General features: G+C 40.1%; 1 protein-coding gene across 1 annotated transcript; it reads left to right on the top strand.

Moving 5' to 3' along the window:
• The first annotated feature begins 5,480 nt into the window (after nucleotides 1–5,480).
• LOC124402363 (fibronectin type III domain-containing protein 11-like) lies at nucleotides 5,481–8,244 on the top strand. The gene is made up of 2 exons (XM_046875346.1): nucleotides 5,481–5,701; nucleotides 7,362–8,244. The coding sequence occupies exons 1-2, from the start codon at nucleotides 5,665–5,667 to the stop codon at nucleotides 8,219–8,221; spliced, it is 897 nt and encodes a 298-aa protein (XP_046731302.1). The 5' UTR covers nucleotides 5,481–5,664; the 3' UTR covers nucleotides 8,222–8,244.
• Nucleotides 8,245–11,476: the final 3,232 nt, after the last annotated feature.

Raw genomic sequence — 11,476 nt, 5'->3', positions numbered from 1 at the left:
ATTGTGCAGGGTGTGAGGCACATGTGAACTTGAGTAAGAACACGGCAGCATCAACAGCAGCATGAAAATGAAGTACACGCAAAGCAGAACTTAAATATTGGTGCAAATCAATGTGAAACAAGATCCAGGTGATTAGTTTCAGTTTCAGTGCTACACACAGACACTTTTAGTTAGAAGGACACGGGTTGTACAGGTGATAAAATCCTCGAAGGGTGACTTTTAGCTTTTAGTCGTACATTATTTGGAAAATAAACGTAAAGCCGTGTATAGAATCTATATTTGGACAGCGTTGAAATGGCTAATCCAATCTTCCTTTCAAACTCAAGGTTATTTGACTATTCCATTCAACCTGCAGGACAAATAAACCCAGGTGTTCCTACTACATTTTCCAAATATACACCTGCACAACATGGTGCCATGGAAGCAGCAACATTTACCATGAAATGTTCTCATTTTTTATGCAAATTTGCTCAACTATTTGCTTGAATTGTTCTCAGACCAGTCCAATAGCATTTGTGGTCAATGTTTCCTGCTCATATCTTGATTTTAGAACAGAGGTGATGGTATGGTGATGAGGCTCTTGGTTACTGATCATATGGTGGGGTTCAAGCCCTAACTGACCTTCTTATAGTCTATAGAAAGTCTTCACCATTGGGTCCATGTTGAACATCCAGTTTTATTCTTGTAAATGTTTTAAAGCAATTCTGGTGTTTTAAATTATTTAAATCATCAGGACACCAAACGGAACAAAATCTACAAAATACAAGCAAATTAAAAGACTTGCTAGTTGCTAATGTAGTCACATGACCTGATTTAAAAAGTAGTACACAAGGCCAAACATGGAAGATAAAGATCTTCTCAAGGCAAATAATGCATCCTTTAATCACAGACACTCCTGACCAATAACCAAGACGAAGTTTTAAACAGGATTGGTAGCAGATACATAGATGAGGATGTTCACCTGACTGGGTCATGAGAAAGCAAAGTGCAGATGCAGAAAAACAATCCCTAGATCCTGGTGTTGAGAAGATTAAATAAACTCCTAGGATGAGAAACCTCTCGCCTTTCCAGTGTGAACATTTTAAAAAAGTGGAGCTGAAAAGCCTTGATAAAGTATACTTTCATAGATAAATGAACTTCTTTCTTTGTAAACATTCATCTTTTTTTATGTTGCCAGAAGCAGAATTCGCTAGTTAGCATTCTTCTGCTACAACAAGAGCAGCAACAGTGGCTAAGCTAAATGTCAAATGAAATGTTCACACTGCAATCGCAGCAAATCTGACACACTTTTGTGTTCCACCTCACATTTTTACAGTTTTTTTTTCCTCCTGGTCAACCTGCAGATTTTATTTTTCCAGTGGCACATCAGTTTCATTTTTTTGGTTTGTGAAATGCTTCATCTGAGAAAACGAGAGGATAAACACTGTACATCCTGCAAAACAAATTGAGGCTCACATGTCGGCCTGAGCTCCTGGCATGTGTTACCTGGTTATGGACACAGATCTCAGTGCCACGCCCCTAGTCCATCCTCCGCTGCTCGACACCAGGACACAATTACTGCCCCTGGAACCCCATAATTGTTTAATCTAAAGCAGGACCGTATGTAACACCTGCGCTCCTAAAAGCACGTCACGTACAGCAGAACCAGTCGTGTTTGATGTGTGTGCGTGACACAAGTATGCACATCGGCGTGTTTATTATACGCAGTGTAACTTCACGGGTCGCGTATCATCCTTGACATTACGTTCATACGTGCATGCTGGCATGCAGACTCGTGTGCTAGATCGCTCGGGCCGCGGCGAACGAGCCAGAAGAGGAGAGTGGAAAAGCCTTTGTCCGGAGGGATATTTTTAGCCCTGGCTATTGTCACGGCCTGGAAACCTCTGTAACCTGAGCGTCGCTCTGACAGATTGCTTGATAAATGAGTTGGCACACACCTTCACCAGCTGCCTGACCCACCGCTGCACTGTACATTAAATTGCCTATCCGCTTCCTCACACTTGCAGGAGACCAGGCCGAGAGAGTGAAGTGTGAATGCTGGGCATCTAAAACAAAACTCGTAAAATTAGTATAAAATAAACTTTCCTGGTGCCGTTATGGCTTCATGCGCTAAGCCGTGCTGCTAGAAAAGACGCTAGGTTCATTGGGATCCACACACCCACACACTCACACAAGCATGGTCTGTATTGGAAACTTCCCTCCTGTCCAGACAGAGAATATGAGAGCGGGACATTTTTAAGACTGGTGAAGGGACAGATCATGTTTCAGCAATCAGCCAGGCTAGCTTTGGCGTACGTCCCGGAGGCTTTTCTCACCAGCTCCAAACCCCCTGTCAAAAAAACGTCTTAGATTCAGCTTAAGAAGAAGCAAGAAAGAATCGTACGCAGGGTGAAACCTGGCACAAATAAACCTTTTAAAGATCCTAGATTTTCTTTTTATAGGCCTGAAGTTTAAGAAAGTATTTTATAGTTTGTTACTCTACCCGAGTGTCGGACAGAGAGAACATGTAACTTGCTAGCTCGTGTTTCTCTCCCTGACTGCCAGTATGAATTTGATCAAAAATACAAGGGAGGGAATAATAAATAAACATGTAACCCAAAATTTATACGGCTGAAAAGCCAGTTACAATTTTATAATACAGAATCTCTATTCTCCAAATGTGCCCTATATATTGATAGCAATAAACGTAGAGCGACGTTAGCAAACAGCGCTAGCAGGAGAATAAATGCCAGTGTTGCTATATTATGAAATAATTCACCCGGGAGTTAGCATCGAATCAGATCAGCAGACTCGGTAGCGTTTAAAATCAGATTAGCATCAGCTCATTGTGTGAGTTTTTTCTTTAGTACAAATAAAACTAAAATAAGCAGTTTATAGTATCAGTAAATATGCGTGTAAAAGTGCCCACAGGACAAAACTAATAAAACATTTCTGATTAAATGACGCTCCGGAGTGAACGGCCGAGCAGCGGATTTGCATTTAAGGTTTAACCACGCCCACAAAACTCCATAAAAGGCAAAGAAGAGCAAAATGACAACTCAAAGGTGACAATCTGGGATCCGGGTAGATCGGAAGCTTTTTTTGTTAGGGGGTAGGGTGCCATTATTTTTTTTCTACTTCTAAGTAATGAGCTGGACTTATGTGTTTTTTAGGAACAGGATTTTATTTAATCAGTGCTTTAATGAGTAAACTATCTGTCTATCTATCTATCTATCTATCTATCTATCTATCTATCTATCTATCTATCTATCTGTGCTCAATTAATCAAATTATATATTACTTTATATTTATACTGTTACAGAACACTGTACACCCTCCTCCCCCCTCCCTGTGTCCCCACATTTCGACTACACCCAAGGGTTCCATTAGAACCATCCAAAAAAGATGGTGCACCATGTTCCTCCAAGCCTCATGTTTTATCTCTGTGGTCTGGAAGACAGGCCTGAGGACAGAAGTGTGTTTTTCCAGTATTCCACATCCATTAGCCAGCAGACAGAAATAGTCTCCATCACATGAAATCAATAAAGCCACTTACCAGTGAGGGAGTGTGTGTGTGTGTGTGTGTGTGTGTGTGTGTGTGTGTGTGTGTGTGCGCATTGAGATCCTTGGATTAGCACGTAGTGCTGCTGATGTTTCACTTCTCCATGACTTGGAAAAGCAGAGAGGGATTTTGCAGAAGTGTACGGTGTTGCCAGGAGCATGGCTTTATATATATTTATATACACAAACAGGTGCTAAAACCTTGTTTTTCAAATGAAATGCTACATTTTCTTTACTTTCATCTGAAAAGACGACTTTGTCCCACTGAGCAACAGTCCAGTCCTCTTTGTCTTTGTCCAGGTGAGACACCTCTGACATTGTCTCTGGGTCAGGAGCTGTTCAACACGAGGAATGAATCAGTTGTAGCCCATGAAGACGTCTGTGTGTGGAGGCTCTCGAAGCACTGACTCCAGCTGCAGTCCACTCTTTGTGAATCTCCACAAATTCTTGAATGAGCTTCGTTTCTGCTTTGTCTACCACATGTTTTTCTTCCATTCAACTTTTCATTAATGTGCTTGGATCCAGCAGTCTGTGAACAGCAGCTTCTTCAGCGATGACCTTTTGGGTCTCACCCTCCATGTGCAGGGTGTCAATGATCATCTTCTGGAAAACTGTTGAGTCAGCAGTCTGCCCCCATGATTGTGGAGCCTGAACCAGACTAAGACACCTTTTAAAGCAGGGGGGTCACCAACATGGTGTCCACGGGCACCAGGTCACCGCAAGGACCACATGAATCTTCTAAAAATATTTCTAAAAATAGCTCACCATAGCACCACTTACCAGTGAGCTGCATCTCTGTTTCCTCGTTAAATCATTGTTGATAATTATTATGAGAAATCATTAAAATGATCAGTGTCTTCACTTCACTTCAGATGAATATCATTAATTATTAATAATAACATATAATTAAATGTAAATTGAGCAAATTTGTTATTTTAGTTTATCAAACTGAAAGCCCTTCACATTAATTGTTACCCAAGAAGTAGATCTCAGTTTCAAAAAGTGTGTGTGTGTGTGTGTGTGTTTGCTCTCTCTCATTACTTGCTTACGGCTATTAACATGCTATGGGGGTCTTATTCCTCTTCGTTTTAACTAGTTTACTGAAGTTACTGGTGTTTATGGTTTTACATGTATAACAGGTGACTGATAAAGCTGAAGTTAATGGTGTTACTGGAGTTACAGGTGCTAATGCTGTTTCAGATATTACATGTGTTACTGGTCTCACTACTTACTGGTGTTGGTTATTGTAGGTGTTCTAGATATTACAGATGTTACTGGTATTACTGGAGTTACAGGTGTTGGGTATTGCAGGTGTTATAGATTTACCAGGCGTTACTGTTATAACACGTGTTACAGATATTACAGGTGTTACTGCTGTTAATGGTGTTACATATATAACTGGTGTTACACATATTACAGGAGTTACAGGTGTTGTTACAGGTGTTAGAGATATAATAGATCTTAGTATAAAATCAGAAAAACTTTACTAACAGTGAGAGAAGTGCAACTTTTCAGGAGGAAAACACTTGCGTTTTCTTGACTTTTCCTCTTTTTTCTTACACTTACCTCAACACACATGTGCCCGGAGGAGTTGTTGTGGTTTAGACCTCGTCACCTTCCAGCTGTTTCAACCGTCAACTGGTCACGTGTTTAATTAAAGAGACGCGGGAGAAATCACGTGACCGCCTCTAAACCAGCCAATAGTGGCCCAGTGGTTAATCACAACCGCATAATTTAATAAATAAATTGATTGATCCATTATAAAAAAAAACTTATCCTTTTGAATTTAAATTGATTTTTTTATTGAAAGACACTAAAATATGATTTGATTTGATTTGCACTTCCTCTTTTCGCGTGAATATTTCAGTATAATTGTTGTTTTCTGCTGCCCTCTAGTGTTTATATCATATCAACGCACTCATTGACCGCTAATATAATTAAAAAGCACAAACAAGAGAAAAGAAAATATTTACACAATCAGGCTGAATTTACAGAACAATTCATATTCATACATTAATTACTAAATACTGGAAGAACGGTGTCACGTGACCTCACCTCGCCGAATTTACGTTGCAGATTTAAATAGGCGATGATGCGTCTCCATGGTGACAGACAGGGCGGAACATGAAAAGAAACCAAGAGACGCACAGGGAAGCACCAGGTACGATCATCACTGAGTTCTTATTCACAACTTTTTTCTTTTCTTTACAATTTCTGTATTGTAGAAGTAAAAATGCAGTTAGTGAACGGAAGTGGTTTAAGTTTATGGGCGTGGCTTAAGTATTTTATTATTACGCTTTTAGTATTCAGTCATCCAGAAAAACAAACAAACAAACAAACAAACTATGAGGCGTGTGTGTGTGTGTGTGTGTGTGTGTGTGTGGAAGTGAAACCATGTGTAGTGTTTATGAACAACAATTTTTCATTCCATTAAAGCACATTTATTTTTGTTTTAAACTTAAAAAACATTGTTTTTTTCACGTATCTGAACTTTACTGAAGTGTTTCCATGTGGTGAGATTTTTACTGAAACTTCACTCCATTTAAAAGTCAGATTTCTTTTTACTCAACTGCATTTAGTGAAATCAGTCGTGTATTTTTATTTACGAGGATAAAAACGTAACTGGTGAAACACGCAGCGAGTCTCCAATCAGGATCGAGCGCACGCTCTGTTTTACACGTGTTCTGATCGGCGCTCGGTGCATCTACTGATCACCAACATACAGTTCAGCATCAGTTCAACATCAAGCAGAACATTTAGAGAGGAATAAATGATGAAGAAACTCCAGATTCGAACTCACCACAACACACGTGACCTCATTTACACGTTTTTATTAAAGTAGATGAAAAGAATGTTTCGAGTTCATGATAAATATTATAATAGAAATCAGTGTTTGAGTCATTAATATCATTCTATTAATAGATCAGTGTGCTGAGTCACATTCGAGTCTTTACACAGAAACTGAGGTGATTAAGTAAAGAGTCTTTGATAAAAATGATGACAGGAACATTAGAGTTATAATAAATCATAGCAGTTTGGATACTTAAATACATTTGAAGGTAAAAACGTTTGTTCTTTTACTCAAGTGGAAGTTTAAAGGGACACTTTTACTGCAGTAATATTTTACTGAGTGAATCTCTAACTTCATGGTTTGTTTCCTTCATCCTCTGCTGAGTTTCAGACACCAACGATGTTCACCAGAAACATTTAAAGCGTGAGATTTTCTCGCGAAACAACTGCGTCATGAGAAAACGGGTTTTTACAAAAACACCATCTGTTATTTTGAGATCACAAAAGAATTGATTTATAAAAACGAAACAAGAAAGAGAATATTTTAATGCATGGCCTCTTTGGACTTTTGTATATCGGAGCGTCGAGGCTGCATTTATTTACTCGTCATTATAGAAAAGCAACACGGTAAAGAGTAAAGATCGCTTGGCATCTTGTTCACGTGGTCATAAATCTGCAAAGCACAGCATGTTTTTTTGGGGTTTTTTCCGATCCCTCGCTCAGGGCAGAAGAACTGATTTGCACTTTCTTCCAAAAATACACAGTTTCATGAGATTGCAGTTTTCATTTCCCGGTTCCTGCATGCAGTCCACTCGGTGACACATCGGCAAAGTTATTCGAAACTTTCTCCAATATGACGTTTCATTTCAGTCTGTTGCTCGTTACTTGTAACATCGCAGCACATTTACGGAAGTTCAGTTTTTTCCCGCCGTTTGAGCGTAAACACCTTCTGACCAATCAGATAACAGAACTCAGCAGAACCGTGTGCATCGTAGAAATTTACCCCATTTTTCCCCTTTTAAACTTTACAGAAAAAAAAAGAAAGATGAGTAGCGATTCAGAGATGTCCATGAGCCAGGATCTTAAAATTAAGAACAATATCATGGACATTCTCTCCATGACGTTAACACTCAATGAACTCCAAGCCAAATCCCACAAACTGGAAATGCTCAAGAGGTCTTCCTACTATATCAAGGTGATGCAGCTGGACGATGAAGAGAACCAAATGTCCACCTCCACCTTCATTCACTTCTTCGACGTTATGAGGTTCCAGGATTTTATGAGAGACTGCAAGGTCCATGTGAAGCTACAGCTGAAGCTGCTGGAGAGGCTGTACAAAGAGCTAGTCATCGGTAAGGAGGAACTGAACAGTATCTTGGATCAACGTGGAGATTGCCTGGCGTTTGGGGAGGATGCGATTCAGAAAAAGATCCGTGAGCTCTACAAGACCACCGAGGACTTCGAAACAGAGACAGTTTTCAGGGAACTCGAACCCAAAAACAGCCTGATCCCCGATCTGGAAAGCAAAAACTTGCCGAAATTTAGCATTGTGATGGAGGTGGAGAACCCGGTGGTGTTTATTAGAGAGCAGACCCAAGCCTTTTGCGACTCGGTGGTTCTTCACTGGCAAGTCGAGGAACAGGAGCAGCAAAAACCAGATGAGGTATTCGAGATCTTTCACAAGCTCACCAATCCCACGAACGAAGTAGAATCTCGAGAGTTCGGCTCCCTGATCTGCTCAGGGTACTTCGTTACATTCAGCAACCTGAGGCAAGAACATAGCTATCAGTTCAGCGTGAAGAGACGGGAGATCAACACACTGGTACATGAAGACTGGAGCGACACCATCGTCCTCACAACCACCTCACCAAACATCAGTGTGAAGGAATAAGTATTAAAGATCTATATGCTGCAGGTTTCAGTCTCATCTTCTCAGACCTACATCCCGGAGATCTACAGAAACTGCCATTATAACACTTTATTACACTTCTATCACACGCACACACACACACACACACACACACACACACACACACACTTTCACACAATAACACACACTAACACAAAATGACACACACTAACACACTCAAACACATACAAACACACAGACAATAACACACATTAACACACACCAACTCACACAAACACACACACACACACTAACACACACCAACACACAATAACACACCTACACACACAAACTCACACTAACACACACCAACACACAATAGCTTACACTCACACTAACACACACAATAACACACAATAACTCACAATAACACACACCAATGCACACTAACACACTTACAGACAATAACACACTGTAACACACACTAACACACACAAAACCTCTTCATTAAAACTGTACATTCAGTTATTAGAAAAATGACTTATTTCTAAAACCATAAACACAATTCACAGGTTTTCACACAATTCCTCCAAAACTCATCCTGTGTTTTTGTCCAGACGTGACCATGTTCTTATTCAATAAACACAATCACACTTCTTCATTACAGTTTTTGCCTATTGCTTACACACTTTTTGCAGAATTTGGCTCATTATGTCAAAACTCTACACACAAGCCACTCAGACACAGCACATGGAGATTAACAACTCACATCTATGCCAAAACTTAACAATCCTTTCTAAAAATGAAATTCTTGTAACAAAACCATACACACAAGCACCATTTGAATTACTCTTTCATATCACCAGCAACACACTGATGCGCTTTATATAAAACACTGCAGTCTTTGTGTTTTTATTTATATTGTAATTTTCTTAGACTAAGTCTTTTTGTAAAACTCAAAAGTAGATTTATTTAAATGTATTCAGTAATCAAACAAGAGTTTTTACAAAAAAAAAACATTCTTAAAAAAATAAAGAAAAATTGAATCACAAGTCATTACATTTAGCAACAAAACAAAAGTAAAAACCAAAACAAATACTGGATAAACTGCTATTGTGGGAAAAAAACACACTTGTTTTGTGTGTGTGCACATGTATGTGTGTGGTGGGGGCCTGGGGGGGTCTTATGGATCCCGCCTTCTGTTCGGATCTGGCCACAAGACCTCGTCGACATCACAGGCGATGTCCTCGCGGGCTAGGCATCGGGGAAAATATCGTCTTGTGTGCCTAATTCACCCTTGGATGGATCCCACCTCAATGTCTCCACATGCCTCTTCCATTGCTTGCAGAAGAGGCATGCGGGCGTGTGGTTGCCGATCATAGACTTTCCACCGCCATGCTGAAAATAATTCCTCGATTGCATTTAGAAAGGGGCTGTAAGGGGGCAGGTATAAAAGTGTAAAATTGTTATGGTTGGTGAACCAATCTTGGACCAGAGCAGCCCGGTGGAAACTAACATTATCCCAGATGACAACAAACCTGGGCTGCTGTGGTTTGTCCTGCACAACTGCATGTAGTGCATCTAGAAATACAATGATCTGTCCTGTATTGTAGGGACCTAGAGTGGCATGATGATGCAGGACTCCTTGGACACTAATTGCAGCACACAAGGTGATATTTCCCCCACGTTGCCCAGGGACATTTACAACAGCCGTTTGTCCAACTATGTTACGGCCTCGACGCCTGGTTTTGGCCAGATTAAAGCCTGCCTCATCCACATAGATGAACTCATGTGGCTGTTCCGTGGCATCAAAATCCAAAACTGTCTGTAACAGAAAATATTGAATAGTGTTACTGAAAACACATACTACAGTAACTACAATGTCTACATTTTTACACAAGTAGGGGCTGGGTTGGGTTAGTATAGACAAAAACTACAAGATACAGACAGAGCAGGTGGCAGCATAAACCCTCATTCCCACATCACAATATATAGTATGTAAAGTAAAGTGACACATACCTGCACATAATCATGGCGCAGATCCTTGACCCTGACACTGTTCCTCTCAAATGGCACCCTGTACAGCTGCCTCATTCTGAAGTTATGTTTCTGTAGGATGCGACTTAGTGTAGAAATGCTGACCCTGTTGATATTGTTGAATATCATTCTATCTGCAATTATGCGCTGTTGCAACTCACGAAGTCGGAATGCGTTATTTTCTTGCACCATTTGAACGATGGCAAGCTCTTGTTCTTGAGTAAAGAGACGTTCCCTTCCACCTCGAGGAGGTAGCCCAACCATTCTGTAAAAAATGCCACCACAAGATGTCATTGGTTAGGTTCTTTTCACATACTGTACTTTCAAACTGTACACAGTACTGTAACATCAATGATACTCCTTTACATATACTTCACAGCACTACTCATCTTTGAATCGTACTTTACAGTAATACTGTAATATGATACAGAATCATGTGACACATACAGCAGGTACAGTCTGGAGCAGAAACTTAAAGATATACCTGTTCTCCAGTCGGAATGTTCTTATTATCGATGCTACTGTGTAGCGACTGAGGTTAGGGTGGACTCTTTGCCCAGCCTCCCTCATGGATAAGCCATGATTTATGACATGGTCCACCAGAGTAGCCCTGATGTCATCCGATACACGTCTCCGCACTGGTCCTCGTCTTTGTCCTCTTCCACGTCCAACTCCCCTCTCTCTTTGTCCTCCTCTTACTCTTACTCGCATTGCCTCCATGCTTGCAAAGTTCTCAGAATGTCTTACCTGAGGCCTATTTGTAGTGCTAAGGCTCAGACCGATTGGTGTTCTGTTTTCTGTACAAGTGTTTTCAGGTGTGTATGTGAGTGCCTATAATTGCCAGATGAGTTTTGCATTTTGAACAGAGTGTTTTCCCAATGATAACAGGTGATTTCTTTTTTGAAAAATGTGTCTAATGTAAGAAAACATGTGTAGTGTTTCGCAATAAGTGTGCTACAGAATTGCTAACAAAGTGCAAAGTTGACAATGTGTTTAAGCTATGGTTACACTGTGTTTAAGCATATGCTACAAGAAGTTTAGGTATTGAAGCTTTGGTCTAAGCATTCAGATTTAGTGTGCAAGCAATAGGCTAACTGTAACATCACAGCATTACTGCAGAACTCAGTCATATAAAAGAGTGAAATATAAAAGATCACTTCAATCAGAGTGAAATATAAATTAAAAATCACAACAGACAAAATTGTGAAACAGTGAAAGGTGATGACGGAGCGAAAACAAAAAGTCAAACCCAGGAGTGAA

Source organism: Silurus meridionalis, chromosome 19 (genome assembly GCF_014805685.1).
Source record: "Silurus meridionalis isolate SWU-2019-XX chromosome 19, ASM1480568v1, whole genome shotgun sequence".
NCBI classification, from domain to species: Eukaryota; Metazoa; Chordata; class Actinopteri; order Siluriformes; family Siluridae; genus Silurus; species Silurus meridionalis.
This window is presented reverse-complemented; position numbering and strand designations above follow the sequence as displayed.

Coding starts and splice junctions, on each gene's coding strand:
- LOC124402363 (XM_046875346.1), top strand. CDS start 5,665: ATGAAAAGAAACCAAGAGACGCACAGGGAAGCACCAG. Junction 5,702..7,361: donor GACGCACAGGGAAGCACCAG/GTACGATCATCA, acceptor TAAACTTTACAG/AAAAAAAAAGAAAGATGAGT.